Source organism: Melanerpes formicivorus, unplaced genomic scaffold (assembly GCF_026170545.1).
Source record: "Melanerpes formicivorus ecotype bairdi unplaced genomic scaffold, bMelFor1.0.p_v2 SCAF_75, whole genome shotgun sequence".
Taxonomy (NCBI): domain Eukaryota; kingdom Metazoa; phylum Chordata; class Aves; order Piciformes; family Picidae; genus Melanerpes; species Melanerpes formicivorus.
Genome location: NW_027142427.1, coordinates 3,045,307 through 3,070,409, shown reverse-complemented (window position 1 = coordinate 3,070,409; position 25,103 = coordinate 3,045,307). Strand labels below are relative to the sequence as shown.

At 42.4% G+C, this 25,103-nt stretch overlaps 1 protein-coding gene across 2 annotated transcripts in view; it reads right to left on the bottom strand.

Moving 5' to 3' along the window:
* SLC44A5 (solute carrier family 44 member 5) overlaps positions 1-25,103 on the bottom strand; it is an 88,101-nt gene that overhangs the window by 26,778 nt on the left and 36,220 nt on the right. For both annotated transcript variants that reach the window (XM_068163865.1, XM_068163864.1), the window contains exons 2-8: positions 20,393-20,441; positions 13,544-13,617; positions 6,831-6,915; positions 5,959-6,043; positions 4,568-4,696; positions 3,293-3,353; positions 1,587-1,710 (exon numbers count right to left, since the gene is read on the bottom strand). In XM_068163865.1, the coding sequence (XP_068019966.1) occupies positions 1,587-1,710; positions 3,293-3,353; positions 4,568-4,696; positions 5,959-6,043; positions 6,831-6,915; positions 13,544-13,617; positions 20,393-20,441 (607 nt within the window). The remainder of the gene's footprint in view (positions 1-1,586; positions 1,711-3,292; positions 3,354-4,567; positions 4,697-5,958; positions 6,044-6,830; positions 6,916-13,543; positions 13,618-20,392; positions 20,442-25,103) is intronic.

The window sequence follows — 25,103 nt, the reverse complement described above, 5'->3', positions numbered from 1 at the left end:
AAAACAAAAGGTTATTTTAGGTAGAAAACAGGCTCACTGAAAGAACTTAAACAGTGATAAGAGGCTATTACCATCCTCCAGCTCCACCAGTTCTGTAACCAAGCAACATCAATTGGTTATGCAGAAGAAAAATAATCTGTGTAAAAATGTGTGTACACCTCCTGATAGAAGTCTTATTGAAAAAGCTTTATGAGGACTGACTGTCACCAGATAGAATTGCTTTTTATTTCACATTAAAAAAACAAGTGTGTGTTATTATATCTGCAATGTCCCAAGAGCCAAACAATTGTGACCTCAGAAATGCTAATAGTAGAGAAGCAGGGAAGGGCTCAGTGAAGCAAAAGGTTGACTTCATGGAACTGTTTTCCTATCCAGCAAAGTTCTTGCCCATTTACATATTCATCTAAGAAGAAATGAAGCATTTTGTTATCAAGGAAGAGATAATGAAAATGTAGATGCTAAAAGAAGGGAACTTAATAAGGTGCAGGTGTTATCAGTGTTGTTACAGTACTAAAATGTGGTAGCCTTGGATCCAGAAGCATGAATAGGTAACCCTCAGACAGGCTGAGGACCTTACAGCAGCTGGAAAAGAAAGGCCATGGCAGCAGTTTTCTCTCATCCTGGCTGATGCCCAGGACTGGAGATGCTTGCTGACCATATGCAAGGCAGACATTGACATACATCAGAGCCCAGTGCATTGCATGTTTTTGACCTTCAGATAAGCACTGAAAAGAGGAGCACTCTGCTGAGATGAGATGCCCCAAGTACTGGGAGGGTCTATGTCAGTGGAAAAGCCATCACAGGAAAGAGCAGCCAAGCCTTTAAAACCAAGAGGTCTTTATTTAGAATAAACCAAACCAGATTGGAAGAGACCTTCAAGATCATCGCATCCAACCCATCAACCAATCCAACCCACCTAAACAGCTAACCCATGGCACCAAGCACCCCATCAAGTCTCCTCCTGAACACCTCCAATGATGGCAACTCCACCACCTCCCCAGGCAGCCCATTCCAATGGGCAATCACTCTTTCTGTATAGAACTTCTTCCTAACATCCAACCTGAACCTCCCCTGGCGCAGCCTGAGACTGTGTCCTCTTGTTCTGGTACTGGCTGCCTGGGAGAAGAGACCATCATCCGCCTGTCTACAACCTCCCTTCAGGGAGTTGTAGAGAGTGATAAGGTCACCCCTGAGTCTCCTCTTCTCCAGGCTAAGCAATCCCAGCTCCCTCAGTCTTTCCTCATATTACTGGCTGGCCCAAGTCCTGCAGCATGAGGATTCAATTTTGAACCTCCATAAGTTTTTAGCTAGAAAAAAAAACAACTGGAACTATTAAAAAATTGATAGTCACTCTGAAGCAACCAGGTTAAAACTTTTGGCTCCTTGCTTATTTCTGCATACCACAGCACTGCTTTTCCTGACATGAACTCTGCAAATGCCCAGGCACAGACTCTTTACTGTCAAGTCTTCCCTGGGTGCCCTCAGCCATTTGCTATAACAGATTCTGATTGGGTTTTTTCCATTTCCTACATTATTGTGCAATCTCAGAATCCAACAACTGAGCACTTCAGAAGTGTAAAACCTACTTTGCAGCTTCCCTGAGATCAGTCACGTTCCTTGTTTTCCCTCTTCCATCTTTGAAAGTGGTCTGATTGGCCACGGTTAGGACACCATTCTTCGTGGAGAAGTCTGGGAAGCATCTCTTAAGAACTAGTCAAAATATCAAAACAAAGCACACACACATTACATTGTGTACATCAGGCTCCACTGTTACAGCTTGCCTTTTGTAACACACTTGGATCATTTGAGAAATCACATTTGATTGTTTTTCAACTGGTTATCTGATGGTATGTTGACTTAAACAAATCTTGGAAGAGCCATTATATTCCAGATAATGTTTGCTGTACTTTTCCTCCAGCTCAAGCTCAGGCATGATGGGATCACAGCTTTCAATTGTAGGTTCTTGATGCTACCAAAGGACAGCAGCTGTATCTGTTGCAGTCTAAGAATCTGTAGTAAATGTGGAGCTCACTGTATGTCAGTACCTAGGCAAGCTTATAAAAACTGCAGTTGTAATTTCATGGTAATCATCAGACCAGCTCAACATGACTGGTCACAAATGGTATTAGCATCCAAACCCACACATGACAACAGCAAGTGCCAGCTCCTCACTTGCCAGATGAGCTCCTGTACCAGCCACTACAGCTAGGTATTCCTGGAGTGGAAGACTGAAACTATTGGTTAGACAGAAGGAGGAGCAGATTATGAAAGAGCAAAAATGGAGAGATGTTTACACACTCATTTGTGTTGCCCTGCTCTTTGCCACAGGAAATCCTGACTTTCATTCCAAAGGGTAGAGTAGGTCAGTCCTACACAGCTGTGCTTTAGCTCTATGTAACAATTCTGTATCTTCCTTCAGGTTTCAATAAATACTGATGCCAGTGTTCAATACTCAGTCCAGAATATCTACCTCACCAATTACTCAGAGGAAATAATCCAGTTACATGTCTCTTTTCCTCCCTCTGTAACCTTTGCCCCTTGTAGTCTGTAAGAGGAGAAGAATAGCTTCTTTGCAAATTACTTCCTGTCATTTCAGTCAGCACATCAGTTTTCCTCCAGATTTTTAATATTTGTCCAAAATGTAATCCATATTTTCTGTTCTGATAACCTGTCCCTGATTTCCCTGATGCCTTTTTAGACCAAGGGAAAATAAACAGCAGTTTCTTACTTGCACGAGCTTCTGGGTCAGTGACAGATACCCCTTGCACTACATTTCTGCAGCCGAGATGAGCACTGAGACCTGTGTTTATCCACTCACAAATAATCTGGTGATCACAGTGACAAAACCATTTTTTGGCCCCTTAATTCTTCTGCATGCCCTGCACAGCCAGCACTGCACATGAAAAGCAAGCTGCATCTGAACTTCCAGCAGCTGGCCATATGATCCTTCTCACATCTGTGGCATTTTCTTGATGTCAGTGGGCTTGCTCGCTCGCATGTTTTGGAAGGCACAATTTGACCTGTAAACTTTTGTTATCAGCGATGATTCAAGCACAAGAAAGAGCTCAGCTTGACCTGATCACACACTGCATGTTTATGGATGGCAGTTAGGAAAAAAAATGATAATAACAGATCTTTATGCTTTCAAGATGTTTCAGATTGAATGGACAGCGCTGTCAGACAGCACAGCTCCTAGTGGCCTGGCAGCAAAGCACTTTGCAAACAGGAGTTGTGGATTTAATGTGAATGCTTATCATCTGCTAAGAGGTGTGTAAGAAGGAGAACCACTCACAAGGCCTGCTTGGAATGATCATCGAAGGACAATCTTCATCACGTAGGACTTGAGCAACAGACTAAAAAGGGGAAAAACAGGAATGCTGAATACAGAACAGAATAATTACGTGGGTTTCGTTTCTTACCCAGTCTGAGAAAAGGCCCCAAACTGGGCTTTGTAGCCTCCTCCCCAAACTTGACTGGTGGAGCTGCAAGATACATTCATGATGTAAAGTGAGAATCCAAACTGTCATTGTGATTTGGGAAAAGACTATTCTTCTTTCCTTTTCTAGTGACAAAAAAGAAAAGACCTGTTCACTTTGGATCAGTTCTAAGCCAGAAGTGACTGGGCAATTATTCCTTGCCTCCTCTTCACTCACTCTTATAGAAGAGTAAGAATTGACCACAATTAATACAGCTGAATTGCAAGGACTTGTAAAGGTGGGAGAAATAACACAGTACATTTGGGTGCAAAGTCAGTTACGTGAAGGATAGGTTAATTTTCCTAACTAAATTACTAAGCAGATATAGATGACTCAGGAGCCTTAAAAACTGGTTTGAGATCATAGAATCAGAGTGGTCTGGGTTGGAAGGGACCTCCAAAGGTCATCTAGACCAACTCCCTCTGCAGTAAGCACAGACATCCTCAACTAGATCACGTTGCCCCAAGTCCTGTCGAGCCTCACCTCGAACATCTCCATCCTCAACCACCTCCCCAGGCAACCTGTTCCACTGTTCCACCACCCTAACAGTAAAGAAATTGTTCCTAACATCCAACCTAAATCTACTCTCCTCTCATTTGAAGCCATTGCCCCTTGTCCTATCACTACAGGCCTTTGTAAACAGCCTCTCTCCATCCTTCTTGTAGGCCCCCTTCAGGTACTGGAACGTCATTATTAGGTCTCCCCAAGTTTCTCTTCTCCAAGCTGAACATGCCCAGCACCCTCAGCCTGTCTTCATAGCAGAGGTGTTCCAAGCCCCTGAATCATTTCAGCTCTACTGCTGTGGAGTACTTAAGTACTAAAGGATGCTGCTTGCCACAGCACTACAACTACACAGCCAGCTGCAAACATTCTTTTAAGAAAAAAGTAATCATTTAAAGAGTGGGGGAGTTGGTGGGCATACAAACCCTTCGTCCCTGATTAAATCACTGTCAAACCATACATATGGGACAAGCCCTTATATGGTAAAATCAGAATGATTCAAAGCTTTGATGTAGCTCAGTAAAATTATGCACATTACATATGGCTTGAAGGACAAAGTTGTATTCCATCAGCTGCTGATACAAACACACCTTGCGAGGATTATTAAAACCAGGTTTGCAGAACTGCTTGAAGTAATTCCACTGATCTGGTTTGTATCTGTAGGAAGCTTGAACATCAATGTAGGTTGCAAACCTGTCTGGGCACTTTGAGACACAAAGCTGCAAGAAAACAACAACAACAACAACAACAAAGAGTACAGTTTTACTGGGGGTAGAAAAGGTTAAGGAAAATCAATGCAATTAAAAGCAAGGAAAAGGCCACCTAGAGAAGTGTACTATCTTCTGGGGTTATCGTCAGTACTGCTTACTGCAGTCTTTAGAAAGAGACATAGATTCTCCTTCTGGTTCCCTAGATGAATAGTTTTTAATTCTTTGCTAGAATATACTTTCAAAGTCTCTCCTCCTATCTGGCACATCAAGCAACTGTCTGTTTCTTCTTAGGTTCTACACATTCCAGTAGGCAAGCAGAGCCTTCAGTCTCATGTGGAAAAAAAACCAACCACACAACACCACAAAAGAGATGAGGAGGATAATTTTAACCCAAACAAGTTCAGTGAGTGGGTTTATTTCACAGCTTCACAGCTATGGGAGTACAAATTGTGCCACAAGACAAGAACAGGCCTTCGGGATCTTCACTTTGGAAAGTGAGTCTAACCACACCCAGATTACTGGGTTACTGGGGATATGTACATTAGCTTGAATGTGTCTAGTCTGGAAAAGCCTAGAGGTCAATTATTTGCTGCATGCACTGATTACTGCTGCATAGCTGCAGTAACACAGTCACAGAATATTAGGGGTTGGCAGGGACCTCCAGAGATTATTGAGTCCAACACCCCTGCCAAAGTAGGATCAGTATTCATAGAATTGTAGAATCAATAGATTGGAAAATACCTCAGAGATCATCAAGTCCAACCTTTCACCCAATACCTTGTGACTAAACCATGGCTTCAAGTGCCACATCCAATCCCCTCTTGAAGACCTCCAGGGACAGTGACTCCACCACCTCCCTGGGCAGCACATTCCAGTGGCCAATTACTCTTTCTATCTCCTCACGTCGAACCTAAACTTCCTCTGGCACAGCTTGAGACTGTATCGTCTTGTTCTGGTGCTGGTTGCCTGGGAGAAGAGACCAACCCCCACCTGGCTACAACCTCCCTTCAGGCAGTTGTAGAGAGCTAAACTAAAAAGGCTTGTTTTTGTCAGCTCATTCCCAAATTACACCATCTTGGGTCTTTCTATTTACTTCCTCTGACCATCAAAAGCTCCAGAGACTGTGTGCTACACCTCATCCAAAAAAACCAATCATACTATATTTTCAAGGGTATGAGCAGCAGTATTTAAATCCAAACAAATGTATATCTAGTTCTTAAATATCATGAGTAAGAGGCAGGGAAAATATTGTATCTCTGTGTTTCACTCACCTGTGTTGTAGGGCACTGTAGGTTTATTAACACGATGGGGCTGGCACATTTCAGAATGTTAAAGTAAAATAAAATGGTCTTGTTCCTGTGGAAGTGGACACAAGACAATTAACGTTATAAATCTAGGTGCTTGCTTATCCTACCATTCAAAAATTTATAGCAGACATTGGTATTGAAAATTCTATTGTTGTGAATGGTCAGAGCACAAACATAAGGCAGGAAAAGAGAAAACCAACAGATTTCAAGCAGATCCTGAATGTACCATGTAAAAAAAAACAAATCTCTGCAACTAGATGTTCTAAAAGTGTTTTCCACAGCAAAGTTTTAAGCTGAAAAAGCCCTGCCTGTGAGCAGTGATATCTACAGCCCCCACTGCAAACACACCGTGGCTCTTCTGCACCATCAGCCAATGCCGCACGGTGACAGCTGCTTGCTTTCTGTGGACCAGAAGGTGGCACCAGAATCAACCAAAAGCTCTTCACGTGTGGACCCCGACAGCAGCTGGCCAGAAGAGCGCATGGTAACAGCACTTGCTACTAAGGTTGATAAACCTCCTTTGATATCAGCAAGGGACAATCGGAGAGGTTTGCACCCCAGAATTCCACACTTGACAGCTTCTGGAGCTTGGGATCTTGGGAGCTGGGTGGCAGCAGTAACCATGAAGTGTGTTTGGGCAAACAAGGCTGATCCTTCTCTGCCTGTGGACTTGACACTCCTGTTCCCACCCCTCTCCGTTGCATTCCCACCCATTGCTGAACTTGGCTTTGCCTTCAAGCTTTATACCTCCTCAGCCTCCCACAAGAACTCCAAGCAGACAGAGACTTGAACCCTCACATCTTATTCACAGGTATGTGAATGGATTTAGTACTCACTCATTGGGGGTATCTTTCTGACCACAGAACTGCCCATAGCTGTCAGTTGGATAAATCACTTTTCTGGGGTCGCCGTGCACCCAAGCTGCAAACAAACACAGTGCTTTGAACATCTCAGTCCAGTGCACACAATTCACAGTTGAAATCAAGTACCATGAAAATGTCATCACTTCTAATGCACCACTGCAATCTGTGTTGATCACCACTGAAGGGTATTGATTTGTGCATATCCTAATAGAAAAAGAAAATATGAAACAAGCCAAATTGAAGTAAGATATGGATGGATCAGTAAGAAAGCAAACCAGTTCCCTTTTTACCTTCAGGGTACATACAGCTGGATTGCATCCAAACCATGATGTAATGGACTTAAAAATAACAGTGATTAAAAGGGGCAAGAAGAGGAGCTAACTATGCAGAGAAATCTGAGCACAATGAAATGAATGGGTAGTGTGTGACAGAAATACACAGGGTGTGACTGATCTAATGGACTCCATTTGCAGTAAGAATAGAAACAAACCCACTTTGTAAATTAAAACCTTTCCTGACCCCTCACTTGGCTCTTGTCCCATTTTTCAGTTATTAGGTCTGCATCTGGCATCTCATGTACGATATGCTAGCATGAACCATAGTAATAACCAGGAAAAGAGATTTATATTTAACTCTAAGACTTATTTTCTCCACTTGGAAGAAGGATTTCTTCTCCGTGCCATATTCACCTGTACCACTATTTCCCTCTGAGAATCAAATACACATCAGCCATCACCATTAGTATCACTGTCTACGCCACAGTGTGCAGACTTGAGTAGGCTTCCTTCATGACTAGTCAGTGACCAGCCTTTGAACTCTTGTGGCTACTAACTGCTTGGCTGACCCTAAAGAATCAGCCTTTCATTCATTTTTAAGTATCACCTGAAAGTAAGATATAAGGCACGAATATAATCCCCTATCACTACCCTGAGCTGGGCCCCTAAAATCAGGTTGCTGGAGAACTGCAGAAAAGACCATTGATCTCCCAAACATTTCCTGGTGCTTGTATTACATGTAACAGACAAGTATTACAAAGAGTCTAGTCCTAACCTTCCCCCTCTTGCACTATGAACTCACTGCCTGTCAGGAGCCCACTTAGCATACACTTCAGGCTTTGATCTTTGATCCATGTAACCCACTCAGAACTTCCCTCTCTGTAATTATCCCACTTTCCCTCAGCTTTGTGACATTGAATTTAGTAATCTGTGGAAACTGTCATTTTCCTCAAGGTCACTCTGGCAAGAATCACAACACTGAACACTAAGGATACATGCAGTAGTGACAGAGCCTAGGTAAGATCTCAGAGTAGCAAAACAACTGAAATGAATAGAATAGAATAGAATAGAATAGAATAGAATAGAATAGAATAGAATAGAATAGAATAGAATAGACCAGACCAGGTTGGAAAAGACCTTCGAGATCATCAAGTCCAACCTATCACCCAACACCATCTAATCAACTGAACCATGGCACTAAGTGCCCCATCCAGGCTCTTCTTGAACACTTCCACTGATGGTGACTCCACCACCTCCCTGGGCAGCACATTCCAATGGCCAATCTCTCTTGCTGGGAAGAATTTCTTCCTAACATCCAGCCTAAACCTCCCCTGGCACAGCTTGAGACTGTGTCCTCTTGTTCTGAATGCTTGGGACAGACACACAAGAGACCCTCAATGACTTGAAAACAGTTACAGAGAGTCTGTAATGCTGCTTTTCACCTGGAATGAGTTTAGATTACTAAACTGAATCTGCTAGTTCTTTTTAATCTATGCTAGTTTTCCCTTAGTGTTTGTAAATCAACGTGCTGCTTGGCATCAGCACATTCTGAACCTTCAGAGTAACTGCAGTGTTCTGATACTCAGAGAAAGCTAAAGTGCTTCAACAGTGTTAAACCTCAGTCTCTGCACTGCTAGGCTCACTGGGCAGGGGGGATTGAACGTGGCACTTGGTGCCATGGTCTAGTCATGAGGTTTGTGGTGACAGGTTGGACTAGATCTTTGAGGTCTCTTCCAACCTTAGTGATACTGTGAAACTGTAAATTCCAAACTGAAACAAGAAATCATTTGGTTTGATTCACAACATATACATTTAATTAACTCTGCAGCAAAGGGGGAAAAAAAAGAGAGAGAGAAGGGAAATTATCAACAGAAAATATGCAGCTTCTTTCATTGCCTGTGCCAGGACCAACCAAATAAACTTAACCTTCTGTCACTTTCTTTGTAAATGTAAGAGCAATGACAGTGAAAGGATCCACGTGGTAAATACACATTTTTTCTGGACTGGCTAGTGAAGAGTAAGTACCTAATTCAACTGAGTGAAGAAGCTTGTTGGTAAGACCCTGGCTTGTTGGTAAGGCTCTGGCCAGGCTGATCTAGTGTGGGGTGTCCCTGCCCATAGCAGGGGGGTTGGAACTAGATGATCCTTGTGGTCCCTTCTAACCCTGACTGATACTATGATACTACTATGATACCATGACCCAGCCTGACAGGGCAGCACCACGTTTTGCACGTTGTGCTGCACTACTGGCAACTCACTTTATCAAGCACTACATTAAAAGAAATGCAGTCACATAAAATATTGATTCCAGCATACCCTGATGCTCATGAGGCTGTAGTCTGAATGGTGGCACAAATAACTGGACTAAAAAAGAGAAGTAAAGAACAGCTGAACAATATTCCATATCATCACACAGTTGACTCAGCCCTCAAGAGCAGCAATTTGACATCCTAAGACACCAGTGCAGCATTTTGAGGAGGCCTGCAGTCATGTCAGTCCTTTTATTGATGTGGATCCAACACACATGGACAGCATCAAAAATAGCTAACATCTGCCACTAAATGTCTATCAGATGCACTGCTTTTTTTTTTTCCTGTGTTCTATGGGCTGTGTCAGTGGTTGTAAAGGCTGGAATGCTCCCTGTCAAGGAGAAAATGTGATGAGAACAATGTCATCCAGTGATGCTTTATAAAGAACTGCAAATCTCTTTGTACTATCTGCCCCATTCCCATTACTGGGTATTTCTGAAAGAGTAGTCTTTCTTACCATCCTTTAGCTTCCCTTTAAAGGTATATATTTTAAGTGTTAATGTCTAGGCAAACTGATCTGCTGAACTGTTCCTGTGGCTTTGTAACACAAGCAATTTACTGACGTACTGAAACAGGAAATCAAACACATGACACAGACTTTGTAACCCCATGACGGTGACACTGGTATTGTGTATGCCTCCTTTGCAAGAGTTATTACCCGGAATTAACCTGTCCCTTGGAATGTGAGGCTCTTTGCCCAGATAACTTATCTGCTGTTTTTAACAGGCACTTTTCTAAATTGAAATTGTCTTAAATTAAGAGGCTAAACAACTGTGAAGTGCCACCCAGAGGAGCCCGCTGTATCGGAAAAAACCATGCAGAGTTAAGTCGGTTCAACAGGAAGGAAAGCTCCACACAATGTTAAATTATCACTATTATCATCTATAAAGTTAAAAGAATGATAAGAAAGTAAATCAGAGATTAACTAATTCTTTTCAGTATAGTCACTCAACCGAAGCTGCCACTGAAGCAGAACTAAGGCTAGTATCAAAAAGCATTTGGCTTCATCTTTCAAGGAGAATTGATTACCTTTTACTCACTACATTTCTACCCCATTGTTACACACACACACACACACACTCACATAGCTGAAGCCTATGTGAGCTGTTCATACAATACTGGGGGCAAAATTTGACTCACATTTTCAATCACGGATGTTCTATGATGAACCTGCCTTTATTGATTACTTCTCCAGCCAAATTAAACAGAGACCTAAAACTGCATTCACAGATATTCAAGAAACAGCAGAAATGCACTTTATTCTTTCTACAACAAGGCAGAATTCACAACTATAAAGTGATTTATAATTTATTTTCTCTTAGCATGAACTTCTTTGACTCTCACGTGTTTTGTACAGGGCTGGCCCCTGGAACTGTACCAAAGCTGATCTCATCTTGCACTTAGAAATAAATTAGAGTAAAAAGAATAGCTGAAGCGCAGTGCAAGGAATGATGAAAAGCAGGGTCCACATGGATCTGGATTTGGAGCTGAACTAATGTTTCCAGATTGAAAATTCAAAGGTGGAAAAAGTCACCAGCTACAAGTTTGGTATCTGGTTCCAGGAACAGGCTCTAGTTCTAACCAATATTTCATAAGGTTTGAAAAAGAAGGTTGTTCAGATCATTTGTGCCCAGAAGGAAACCACTGCATGCACAGAGCAGGGAACATGACCCATTCAGTGTCTCACATCCCAGCAATGACACTGTCTGAGATGACAGACATGAAGAAGTGAGGAACTGGCCAGTCCTCTTCTGCTGCCATCTACTTCTGCAGCTTCTAGCATATGGGGTTCTTTGGAAACTGCACATACAAAGTTGACATACAGTTCTAGCCAAAAATTAAGGACATTTATACAGTGCTGGAAAGAGAGCCAAGATCTGGAAGCACAAGACCACTGCACAGCTAGGAACTGCGAATAGCTTTCACTTTGTCCAGGTAGCTGCACTTCAGAATACTGCTTGTCTGCACAGGTCACCAGTCCCCAGGGCGTTTATATGCTCAAGAAAACCACAAACATTCCTCTTGTCTGATCCAGCTTCTTAGGATCTGGCTTAGCATTTAAGCAGTGACAGAAGGAAAGAGTAGAACATCAATGAAGAATCAGTTAATGAAGCATGAAGAGAAGGACAACAGCACAGACTTAGAGGGTGTCCTTCAGGTATGGCAAACTCCCAGCACCAAATGGAGGCATGGCAGGACTGCAACAGCTCTGCACAGTCCAGCAGCGACTGCTGCTTCTTCAAACCAACAATTCACCTCCTCTTCTTCAGTCTTTCCAGAGCAGGTAACAGACACATATTGCTTGAACATTCTAGTAATCCCCTTCCAATCTCCTGTGACTAGGAGTCTCATTACTCTCTCTGAGCCAAACCCTTTCACAAGTCAAATTAACATTAGTGTTGATTTGGAGTCAAGCAAAGTGGGAACAATTCAGTTAGGCCACGAGGGACAGAAGGTGCTTCATTCCATAAGGAAAGGGCCAACAGGATCCAAAAAGCAGCCAGAACTATGATGAGAGAGTAAATCCACAATTTTGCACACACAGAATCCAGTAGCAGCTACAAAACAAAGAGATCCCAGATTTCTGTCCACACAGATGCCACTGATGTTAGGACTGTGTTTCAAGTCAGTCTGAAGCAGAGTGTACAATCATGCCATGCATACAGAAAGGGACACTCTTCCTGGATCCAGTTCCAAAGTGAATCCTATTGCTGCTGTAACATCTAGAGGTATGACAACAAGTTAAGTACAACTTGACCAGCTTCTGAATTCACTTTTTGCTCTGTCTACATTTCTTATATCCATAGACCTCAAGTTGCCATTCATTTTTGGGAAACAGATGCTCAAAGAGATTAGACAAGGCAAAAACCACCAAAGCCTTCTGAAAAGTAATTATTTCTTCCACCTGCAGGCATCAGCAGCCATCTGCTACTCCTGTGTTCATTTCCTAGCATGGAGTTTGCACTAACTTGCGAAGGTCTTCCATGCCTCTCTCAATTCCTAGTGAGTATCATTCCCTTCCTCACTTCTCTGTCTTCCTGAGGACATAAAGGTTCACGACAGGGCAGTAAGTGCAGGTGAATATGGGAAGAAAGAACATGCAGAGAATTCCCAGTGCTTTACATCTTCAGTGTCTACCTACTACACAGAAACCTAGAGGAGGCAGCTCAGCATTGTGGCTTGGAGGACATTATGCTACCATACCATTTGGTGGGAGGATGGAGTATTCTCTCAGTAACTGGAATCACCTAGGTTAAATCAGTCTTGCTTACAGTCATCTGTTCATGCTACAGACAGAATGAAATAATGGTGGGGCTGGAAGTGACCTCTGGAGGGCATCTTGTTCAAAAAGTCCCTACTCAGGCAGGGTCACCTAGAACAGGCTGCCCAGGACCATGTCCAGACAGCTTTTGAATAACCTTGAGGGCAGAGGTTGCACAACCTTTTCTCTTTACAGAACGTAAAACAGCATCACAGAATTAAGAAGGAAACTAAAGGCTTTTCTCCTGTGGAAGGCAGGGCCAAACCAGACTCTTATAAACAAACTGAAAGAGCTCAGACAGACAGTAAATGCACCTTTACAGCACCCCTTGTTCTTTCACACACAGGCATTCAAACAATTCTTTCACACAAATAAAGTGGCTGATGTGTGAACAACTCTGGACCCCACACATAAATGAGTAATTTCTCTTAAATCTCCTCACTGCTCATATGAGTTCTTTCAGTAGTATTTTACAGAGCAAAAAGCCTCTTCAAACCAAAGTGCCTTCCTCTTAACTTCTGCTGTCAGACACATCATAAATCAAAGTGAATTTTTCCTCCACAGAAAATTCAGGATAGTGTAATTCTTTAAATGAATAAATAACCAAACCATGTCATTTGTACTTGGACACACTCAGGTTTGAGTTGGCCATCAGTAAACACACGGTTTTCAACTTCTCCCTAATTACAGCAGCCATTCACATTAACTCATTTGCTACCAGGCAAGGCACTGACTATTGACTGGAAGGCTTTATGCAGATCTAAGCAAAAAGGACATCCCTGTTAAAAGGAGTTGCCCCCCCATGTATGACAAAGCACCTCTACACCCACATTTACTCACCCACGATCCCCAAGGCGATGTAGCCCAGGATGACGACTATGAAGATCACACAGCAAACAACATCTGTACAGTGCCTAGGAACAAAAAGAAACACTTTAAAAAATAAGGTGTCTAATATGGCTTGGGGAGGGGTGTGCTGGTGGATGAGAAGCTCAATATGAGCCACCAGTGGGCACTTGCAGCCCAGAAAGCCAATCACATCCTGGGCTGCATCAAAAGAAGCAGAGCCAGCAGGGCGAAGGAGGTGATTCTCCCCCTCTACTCTGCTCTGGTGAGACCACACCTGGAGTCCTGTGTCCAGTTTTGGAGCCTCTATTGCAGGAAGGATCTGGAGGCGCTGGAAGGTGTCCAGAGAAGGGCCACAAGGATGAGCAGAGGGCTGGAGCTGCTCTGCTATGAGGACAGACTGAGGGAGTTGGGGCTGTTCAGTCTGGAGAAAGCGCCGAGGAGACCTAATTGTGGCCTTCTAGTATCTTAAGGGGGGCTACTAGAAAGCTGGGGAGGGACTTTTTGGGGTGTCAGGGGTGACTTTTTAGGAATGGGGGGAACAGAACAAAAATAGAAATGGGTAGATTCAGATTAGATGTCCTTCCCCATGAAGGTGGTGAGACACTGGTACAGGTTGCTCAGGGAGGTGGTAGAAGCCCTGACCCTGGAGGTTTTTAAGGCCAGGCTGGATGTGGCTATGAGCAACCTGCTGTAGTATGAGGTGTCCCTGGCCATGGCAGGGGGGTTGGAACCAGATGATCCTTGAGGTCCCTTCCAACCCTAATAATTCTATGATTCTATGACCCTTTGAAAACACCAAGCAGCAATAGGGTATTCTAACACCTGAGTAAGAGGTCTGCATCTGCACTTGGGAGAAATCTTGTTCACAAAATCATCTATGAGGCGTAAGGCCCTGCTTCTGCAGCAAGACCACCAAATAAACATGCATGCCTTTTGCATTGCTGACAGCAACAAAACCAGGTTTAAATATTCATAGAACAAGTCATTCCTTACAAGAATGAATCCATGAGATCACTTACGGTATAAGCTACTACAGGACATCTGTCTCAGCATGTCCCTAAAGCTGGTAACAAATATTGCAAACAATGTGATGAAAGACAGATTCAGCACAACTTAACCTGTGTTATAAATAGCTCATGAATGGAGAAATAACAGTGTGAAATGAAAGAAGCAAGCCTTCATGCAGCTCCCTCAACCTCGGTGCAACATTCTCACTCAGCTGTTTGACCTCATTTAATGAAACCAAAATATACTCTACTGAGAGGATAGAACACCCTAACATACTGTGGAGAGCCATCCCTTTCACAGACAAGCAATCAAAAGGCACTCCCCAGCCAGAAAACTGAGCCAGCAGATTAACTGAATGTTCAATTAAATTACTGTCTTCTACTTATTGGTCTGCATATTAAGTTCATGCAGGCAGAGGACTGATGTGGACCACTGGACTAATTTTTCTCCAGTGTCTGACTACGATGAGAGCAGTTCCAGGAGTGTAATTAACATGAAGTATGACATTCCCACACGAGCAGGAGAAGGTCAGTACACACTTCTGGAGGCCATCCACTCCAAGGGCCCTAGCTGGGGTGAGTAGCTCTCTCACAAGCCAGCTTCCCAAGCCTTCATTTCTGAAGATGCATGGAAGTGAAACAGTTACCCCCTCGCTGGCCTTTGGAGGCCTCACAAAGAAACTGCTGCAGCTAATGGTCTCACCAGAATCTAATTAACAAAGGAGTGAATTACTCATAAAAGGGTGTGCTGCCCAGCACCTCCTGATCTGAAGGATTTCAATCCCCGTTGTTATTTACCATGCCCTACTTATCTGACACAGTTTTGTTGAAGAATGGGGTTGTACAACCTAAAGGTGACTGAACTGTAACTGGGCAGGGTTCATGTCCACGGAGCCTGGCAGCGTTGCTCTGAGCTGTCCCCACAGCTGTATTAACAAACTGCTGCTGTTCTGACTTGATCCTGTCCCACTTCTCTGTGACATATGAGTGAACAATCATCATCCTGGGACAGCTAAAAGCATGCTCCCAGTGAAAGGACCCCTTCACATCAAATGAGTTGCATTAACCTCTGCTTGCAAGTCCATGCAAGAAGCCAAGTGGATGTAAATTGAACATCTCCAATTAAAGACATCTTAGAACCCAATGCCAGCTGGCACACAGTCACTTTCAGCATCTGCCATTCTCTGCCTTTGCCAGCCTGTGTTTCCTCTTACAGAGAACCACTGGCTCTTCACCATAAAGAACATAAAGATGACAGATCTCTTAAACAGATGAAGAACTTGCAGTGTGTTTCCAGGTGTGGAAAAGGAATGAAAAAAAATCCTTCTTTAGAGAGACACAGTTTTAATATCTCACTGAAGTAAATTTTTAGTGAGACTAGGCTGGTACAGAGTGCAAAGTCAATATGACAGCAATCTAAGGAAGGACAACTGCTCAAAGGAGAAGCAACAATGCTGCTCATTTTCCCAGCCTCCATTCAGAAGTTCTGAAACTGCTCAAGCTTGGCTCTCGCCACATCAGTCGTTTTTAAGAGGTACAATATTTAATTCAAAACGTCTCAGGAGAAATACAGCACCATAAATACTTTAATTACAACTCCTACAGTCTTAAAAACCTCTTGCAGTCCAATTCTCACAGGTCTCATTTTATGATACCCTAAATGCAATTAAAGGTTGCACTCATTTGTGCCAAAGCTTCCTTGTAAAGTTCTGCAGAGCCACCACGGACAAGTACCCACAAATACTTTACCAGAATGCAGAGGTTTCTGTTCCTTGTAATACACAATCTTCCTTCTCTACAGTACCTAGTAAAATTCACTGTTGCCAAATATTGCTGTGAAAGTATAAATATTTAAAAAAACATGTAAGGAGTACATAAATCCTCTTTTGTGTCACTTCAGAGCATTTGGAAACAGTTTATGCACGCTAATTGTTGTTCATACAAAATAACTGCTTGTCTTACAAGGCACTCCAGGTGAAACCCTGGCTCCATTTAATAGCTCCAGTAGCTCACTGTGAGAGAGGCCTTATTACCTCATAAATACCAGGCTCCACAGGAGAGGGGAAAATGTAAAACATCTTAAATGAATACACTGAAATAACACTGTAAAGGTAGAAGGTTATACTATGAAGACCCTGGACATTTCCAAAGTTGCAGGGACTGGAATGCTGGGAACTGCTCCTTGGGAGCCCATGCTTATTCCTGAGACCAAATCAGAAATTATCCAGCCATGCTTTGATTGAAAATGGATTTGATATGATATTTTTTCAAACTAAGAAGGAGATCTGCTAAGGCAAATCTGCCTTTTCAGTTTGTTTCAGGATAATGAGTCTGAATTGTTAAATGGAACCCTAAGAAAGGATTAATGACCAAAAAAAAGATGGTGGAAACAGGAGCTGAGGATGCTGCTTATCACAGGGCTCTGTAGGCTTTCTTACAGACAGGGCTATCATACCTCTGTAAAAGGCTGGATGTTAGGAAAATGTTCTATACAGAGAGAGTGATTGCCCTTTGGAATGGGCTGCCCAAGGAGGTGGTGGAGTCACCATCATTGGAGGTGTTCAGGAGGAGACTTAATGGGGTGCTTGGTGCCATGGGTTAGTTGTTTAGGTGGGTTGGGTTGGTTGATGGGTTGGACACGGTCTTGACGGTCTCTTCCAACCTGGTCTATTCTATTCTATTCTATAATAATCTTGTCTGACTATTCAAGGGTTAATGAGAGAAGTCATTTTACATTTCTTATGGCACAGATGATACAAACATTCAAAATGCTTTTGCTAATAGCCAGTATTGGAAATGTTGATATGTTTTGGTACTTTCAAGATAACCAAGTTCCATAACCCAAACCAAAAGAGTCTGGAGTATTTGAACACAGCAGTTTCCATAGAGATAAACTGCTGATAAAACAGATTCATCACTTTCAGGTGACGTAACAAAAGACCTTCATTTGGTTAAGTGCACAGTTCAGGCTCCCACATCACATTTTACTGCTTGCTGCTCCCATTTAGCTGAATTTATGAAGCCTGATTTGCTTTTCACCACCTCTCTGGAACACAGTGGCTTCTTGGCTTCTCCTGCTGTGTTCCACATGGCAGTGCATGCAAACAATACTTTTTGCATGGGTAATGGCATCCTGGCAAATGAATGCAAAGATAAAATCATCTGCACAGAGTATTAGTGCATAAAAGCTATTTAGTCACTGACAGTTCATGCACTTAATTGTTAATGACTGACTGGACCTCTCTGGCAGCTAAATGCCCAATCTGCTACAAGGGCAATTTTGCTCAAGGTGCTGCCCTAGCAAGAAGCTACAACGTGCGTTAGCCACGCAGCACTCATTACATCAGCATCCACAAAGAGGCTTCAGCAGGGCTCCCTGCAACCACAGGGCAAAGAAAGGCTCAAGACCTTCACCGTGTGACTTTCAGGTTACAACTTTCAGTTTTGCTGGCACATTAACATGACCACCACTGTACTTCTGAGTTCTTTCTCCCTGCCTGCCTAACAGCTTGTGTTCTGAGCCTTCCCTAAGTCATGTTGTGTCAAGGTGATGTTATACTATGCCATACAATGCCAAGAGCAGCTCTGAAGAACCCTTTCATCGCTGAGGCTGAACTGAGAAGCAAGATCTTCTGCTGTCTACCAAAACTCTGTATCCATCACTATACAACTCTTTAACCATGTTTTAACCTGTAAGCTTATTCACACAGTGAATACAGTATAGAAAACCTCACAAGTAGTTTCTGGTAGTAATGTACATAGATAAACAATAACATCCCAAAGTATCACTTCCATTAACTTCTATACAGAGTGCACACAGTCTCACTAGTAGTGCCATAAAGATACTTCTAAAAGTAGGATTAACTCCCTAAAGAAGAATTTCCATTTCTTTCTAAAATCACTAGCTTTCAGAAAGGAAAAGAAGAAATACATCCTGCACAGATGAGAAGAGTATGTGTGTTCAAGGGAGAGTACCACAAGGCTGCAGTCATAAATGTTATGCTGAGAAAGACAAAACTGGATTGTCTGATTTCTTCTCCTCATTATGGATAGCAAATACTAGTTTAGAACTTATTCTCCATGTTACACTTACATCTGGAAAAACACTGACAAATGGCCCCTGATTTGCTAGATGCTTTCTGAGAAATTCCACTCCGCTTGTAAACTCCTGAACCTTCTAAGTGGTAACAGACAATGCTTTCATCTGCAGCACTGACAGTGAAGTCGAGTTAGGTTGTTCTGGCAGGAGGGTTTGTAACAAAGAAATGTGTTTCAGAACTACTTTTAGGTTAGATGCAACCCACTTCTGCACTGCATATTTGCACTGTGCACTAATGTTTCTACGGACAAGAGAGGCAGACAGTCCTGAATGGTGTAGAATGAGAACAGAAAAGAACCTGAAAGGACTGCAGTATGTAGTCATACCAATAGGAGACATCATCTTGATTACATCATTTTGGATTTTCAAGAATTGGTTGGCTCAGAGTCAATCAATTAACACAGCAACTGCACTCTAATACCTTTTAACAAAAATAGGTTTGCATGAAATGCACCAAACTCCACACACAAACTCCTAGAGGATGTTGGTACTAGCACTGTGTGTGTACTATGCACATTAGCAGACATTTAACCAAGTTGGGCATAATACACTGCTATCCATTTCTGGCTTTCTCTTTTTTTTTTCTTTTTTTTCCAGGCTTTTAGTGGTCTGAGTGATAGCTTGGTGCTCAACAATTTCAAAGCACCATTCCTACTCTACAGCACCTCCAAAACCACATCAGCTTCAGCAGGACAGGATGTGACCTTTTCCAGCTATCACTGCTCCATACAATGAAGTTATACCCGTAATGCTTAGGGAATTGATGTTTTTTCTCATGTCACCACACCCCTGAAGCATTACAGAATGCACTCTGTGTGTGGTTATGGGGTCTGTGTTGATAGGTTGGACTCGATGATCCTCGAGGTCTCTTCCAACCTTAGTTACTGTGATACTGTGATGTACAACTAGAATAGCACATGTGTATGCCTGGAGCTGCAGAAGCTGCCACAGCACCTACAGAGATGGGACAGCAAGCCACAGTACAAAACCTCTTCCCACCAATCCTATGACACAGTAACAGTAAAATCAAGAGAAGTTCTGCCAGCACATGAGGGAAAGGCATGGCAGCAGACTGTCCAGGCCATTAAATTGGCCTCTTTTAGGGTACAGCCACAGCCCACAGCATGCCTGGTTTCTCACTCACTTCAAAGACATTTTCCAAAGAGGCAACAGCTGTTCACTCAAGTGAGGGTTTCAGGGCTGCCTCTCCAGCAGCAGACACATCACTGACAGCATGTCACTGATGTCACTGCTCAAGCACTACCCACGTTCTGCCTGGGACCTACCCTGCCAGCCACAGCACAGATGGCATGGTGCACACCCAGGCATGCTCTGAGGAGGACTAATCAGGGCCATGGGAGCAGGAAACCAGCCACAGACTGAAGCACAGAGTGCGCCAGAGTTCCAGGCCTGTGCTGTATGGGAACAAGAGAGACTGCATCCCATGGCTGCGGCACCCCAGAATGTAACATCACCTCCTATGGTCCTTCTTGTATCAGTATGGCAGCAGGTACCAGGCTAAGAGGCATACAGAACTGGCTTTCAAACTGAAAGTACTGAAGAGTAGACAGCTAAATATTCCCCAGTAATCATACACCCTCAAGAGTGGTAAGGACTGGATTCTGGATTTCAAAGAGCTGCAGCATCAAATTCACAAGATTTGTTAACAAAATTTTGTATCGTCTGTTCCCTGCAAAATCAAAAGAATTAAATAGAATAAGTTAAGGTATTTACCTGTTATGAATAGGTCCTCTGAACTTTGGGTCAAATTTCCTTGGTTCACCTGCATTCAAAATAAAACAGTATAAAAATGTGTCCTTATTTAAAATAAAGTCTAAAGACAGGGAAGTGCTAACAGTAGTCTTGGAGGAACATCTTCCATATATTCCTGTTTAATTAGTTCTGCTAGAGTCATTTCATGCAGGCAGTATCACTATTTCACCAAAACAATTACCTAGTTTTTGTGGAAGAGATTAAAGCTGTTTTCTTCTACCTTAAAAATTTGGGAGTGCCTCATGGTTACTACATGACAAATTACCTGCAGTGTCCCTCTTATCACTACCCCTGTGCACAGTGCTCAGCGCAGAAAGCTGATGTTGAGATATAAGGATTGTGTCTGACACTCACATGCTAAGTGTGTTTGGCAGCACTGAAGCCACTTCTCTGGAGCAAAGTCCTTCTGACTTGTCTCTACAAGAACACTTTAGTCATGCCTGTACTTAACACTGTACTTACAGCCTGTACTTCCCACTGCTTTGGTTAAAGGACTTTATAGACATTGAGCTGTGAGTTTGCCCTTCTTGCCTTAGGCTTTTCAGATGACAACACAGGGCTGGAGACTGCAGAAATTCAGTGCTGACCTTGCCCTACACTACCCTGCACAGGTAGTGTAACTGCACTAGCTTCTCCAAAGCCAGAAATGAGGTACAGCACCACAAAGCAGGCAGAAGAACCTTCTCTAACTCCCAAGTGGATGCAACCACCACACACTGTAGTGCCAGAAACAGAGCAGATTTTAAAGTTACAACTGGTAATCCATACCCCCTTGAACATGGTTGCTGCTTTATATGAATCCCAGAACAACCTGAAGGTCAAGTCATGGCCAAGTCATAGAAAGAGGCAGTAACATCTGGCCAGAGTGCAGAGATGGAAGGAGGCAAACATGACACATGTTTTCCACATGGCTACCCTGGTTAGCATAGTTCTGGTTGATTCACTACACATAAGCAAACTATAGTAAGAAACCTCCAAATACCTAACCCACCAAGCTGTGCTTCAAATGTGGACTTGAGCAAGAGGAATTAGAGTGTGATTCCACTTGGAAACAAGTAAAACAAAAATTTACAGTAAAATCTCAGGTTTCAAGCTACTGTATGAAGAGCAAGAAGGAATCCTTCATTCAGCAGCTCACCAGGATTTTGGTTTTTCCTTTTGCAGTCAGCTAGTCAGTTTTGTGGGCCTTTTATTTATTTATTTATTTGAAGCTCAGTAATTGTGGAGATTTACTGAACCAAACTTTGTGCAAGGAAAAATTACTTCTTCATTCACATGTCAATGCTACAAAACAAATTACTGGTTTGGAGTGCTTTCTCATCTTCTGAATATCCCCTGCATCAAAGGGTGTTACCAGCCTAGGCTTTGCCCTGCCCACAGGAAAAAAAAACCCAAACCTATTTTCTTCAATTAGAGAAGAATTCAGCAACTTCTCAAAAGCAGAATTTAGAATTTAGAATTCCTGACTACATGCCAGATGCTGTTCCTGGTTTATACCAGGAAAACGCTATCAAAATACATACAGCCCAGTAAAATAAACACAGCAGATAATGAAACTTTATTTGCCCTTCATCCAAGGTTTTCAGGTCCACCTTACCAAGCTTGTAAAACAATCACTGGAAAAGGAAGGGATAGAACCACATAGAATATTCCCCACAAACAGAATCAGTGATTCATGGAATGATTTGGGTTGGAGGGGACCTTAAAGATCATTTAGTTCCAAACCCTCCTGCCATGGGCAGGGACACCTTCCACTAGAAGAGGTTGCTCAAGGCCCCATCCAACCTGGCTGTGAACACCTCCAGGGAAGGGGCAACCTGTTCCAGTGTGTTTTCCTACACATTACACACTGTTTACTTTCCAGACAGCAAGAAGAGATTTCTGATCTCCTTGGTATGGCAGAAACATGTCAGATTTTCAGAAGGGAAGCCATAGACTTCTGATTTGCAGATGTTTCTCAGTACAACACCCGTGTTGCAGTGAGAAAGCCTGTGGAGATGGGTAAACTCCTGAGCTTCCTGAAGGTAATGGGCTGTCCTCCTTTCCATTAAAAGATCACTGTTACCAGAGTGTCCATCATAGTAAATAGCTCAAGTTTTGTTGTTTGTGTTGTACCTGTGTACTTCTGAAATGGAACCAAGGAAATGCACACCAAATTACAAAAGTGTAGTAGGTGAACTCCACAATTCTGTTACAATGAAGACTAATATCCACTAACTAATAGAGCAAGGAAATAAAACCAAAGCACTTCAGAAAATAAGCTCTGACTGAAATGGAGGCTTTCATCTCCATCAGGCAAGAGAAGGGATGCTGTGAGATAGTAACAGTCATTAACAGCTGTGAAATTATTGCAGTCCTGCAAACCTCTTCCAAGCGCTGCTCCTCACTGGCAGCCCTCAGGCTGCTTCCTGTGGCGCTGTGCAGTGCCACGCTGCTCAGACCTTCACTCTGCTCTAGACATAAATCCATTACAGAGTATGGCAGTTTACCTAGGAAAAGGTTAACTCCAAGTTAAAAATACACTAAAAATCACTGACAGAAGTAGCCTTTAGCATCACTGGAATATTCCTTACCAGGTGTGATCAGAGTTTCACGGAACAACAACCACCACCAAAACAAAAACTGTTTGTTTCAGCCTCACTTTTCTAAATCAGGTATCAAATTCCCTATTGAATTACTACTCTTGTTTAAAAACTAAGACTTTTTGGAAGTGAAATGCAAAGTATCTAAGTTATTAGTGTTTACATAGTCCCTGGTAAGAGCAAGCCACTTCCTTAAATAGCCCAAACACATTTAGAAAGGAAGCTTTAGGAGTTTGACAGGCATAAGGAAGAAAGCAATGGCATAGGATATGGACTATCATTTTTATGCTAAAAGTCTGAGATATTCACTCTTTGCAGATAAGAGTGCAAGATATTGCACAGGCTGCTTTAGAACAGAACACTTCAACTTTGCATGTTGAATTAGCACTGCAAGAAGTAGTTCACAAGATATCTCATTTACCAATTCTGAGTCAAGAGAGCATATAAATGTAAGTGTTGCACTTTATCACTGTAATAATTTTTAAAAGTAAATCTAAATTACTTATCTAAAACAAAATAAAGTTTTATTTTATACATGGATAAAGTTTACATTTGATCTTCAATTTACATAAACTTATAAATGTCAAGCTGGGAAAAAAACAACACCTAAGACACAGCTAACAGCTGAAGAAAACAAACCATTTGGGGCTGGATCCAAGCCCATTAAAGTCCCTGAAATAACACAGTTCAAGTAAATGAGATATTGATTAGGCTCCTAAGAATTTTCCTAAGCAAACAAGCAGGTAAATTACCATGTTTTCCATAGTAGTTTTCTTCATCTCTGTCCATGTCACTGTACCTGCATCACTTCAGCAAGCTGTCTGTGTGAGGCATTAACTGCAGACCTCTGTGCTGTTAGCACCTTTCCCCAGCAAGCACAGATATGCAAAAATACTGCTTCAATAGATTTTTTTTAAATACAGCTGAGTGTCAGGGACTTTGCCAATGAGAATGGAAATTCACAAAGGAGGCAACCTCTGTGCTTGGGAAGTTATCAGGCAGTGCCTGGCCACCTACTGCAACCCAGGCTGATAGCACAAACGGCTCTTATCAGCTTGCATTAACCTACAGCGGGTAAGCAGAAATGGAAATGTGTGCACCTGAATGTCACTTGATCTCATGGAATTCAATACAACCCCAAAAAATGGCCAATGATTTGCTAACTGAGAATAAGGTATCACACTGCCAGTAATTACTGTGCTTTTCCAGCCTGTGCTACTGCGAGAGGAAAGCCTTCGCATGTCACAGCTGGCCAACCCCCACACATCACTAGCTCCCCGATACACAAGTCATCCAAGCACAAACCCCAAGATGTATCCTGACACATTTAAGTCTAAAATGTGAACTGTCTGCTAACACATTTTCATTCCAGCCAAGTGGAACGTTTATCTATAGTGGTCATCATTTACTAAATTATTTTGTTAATCACTTTGCGTTTCTGCACTGCACAGAAGTGCAGAAGAGAGGAATTAGCATTGGGAAATTTGTTGTTAATTTAGATACTGCAATGTCTCTATGGTGTAAGGAAGTACAAGGCATTATATTGAGAATGTGAACCAAATGCCTGAAGCCATTTAAAAAAGAAGCAAGCTAGCAACCTGTCCTTTTAGCTCTAAAGAAACAGATTCCCCTATGGTGATCCTGAGCAGTATGAAATTTCCATTCTCTGTGGAATGACTAAAACAACGATTGAATAATTTCTGTAATGAGAAACACATACACTTGTATATGCATTCCTATGGTAATCTTACAAGGGTTGAACTCCATGCAGGAACAACAACCAAAAAAAAAAATCACAATTTTAAATGGCCTGTCACGGTGCAGTACACAATGACAAAGAAGAACAATCTCCCAGTTCACAAATGATGCCTGTGCTATGAAGTCACAGCCCATTTTCCCATTTTGTTATTACAGAACTTCACAGCAATGTTCAATGTTTACCCAAAGAGTTACTCAGTATAACCAGCAGATAATATAATGAGGATGTGGACTGATTTATTGCAGAAAATTAACCATTGCCTGAACTCTCACACTTAACTGCCTCCCAAGATTTCCTGCTGTCCTTATGCAAATGCTAAGGAAAAGCAGAG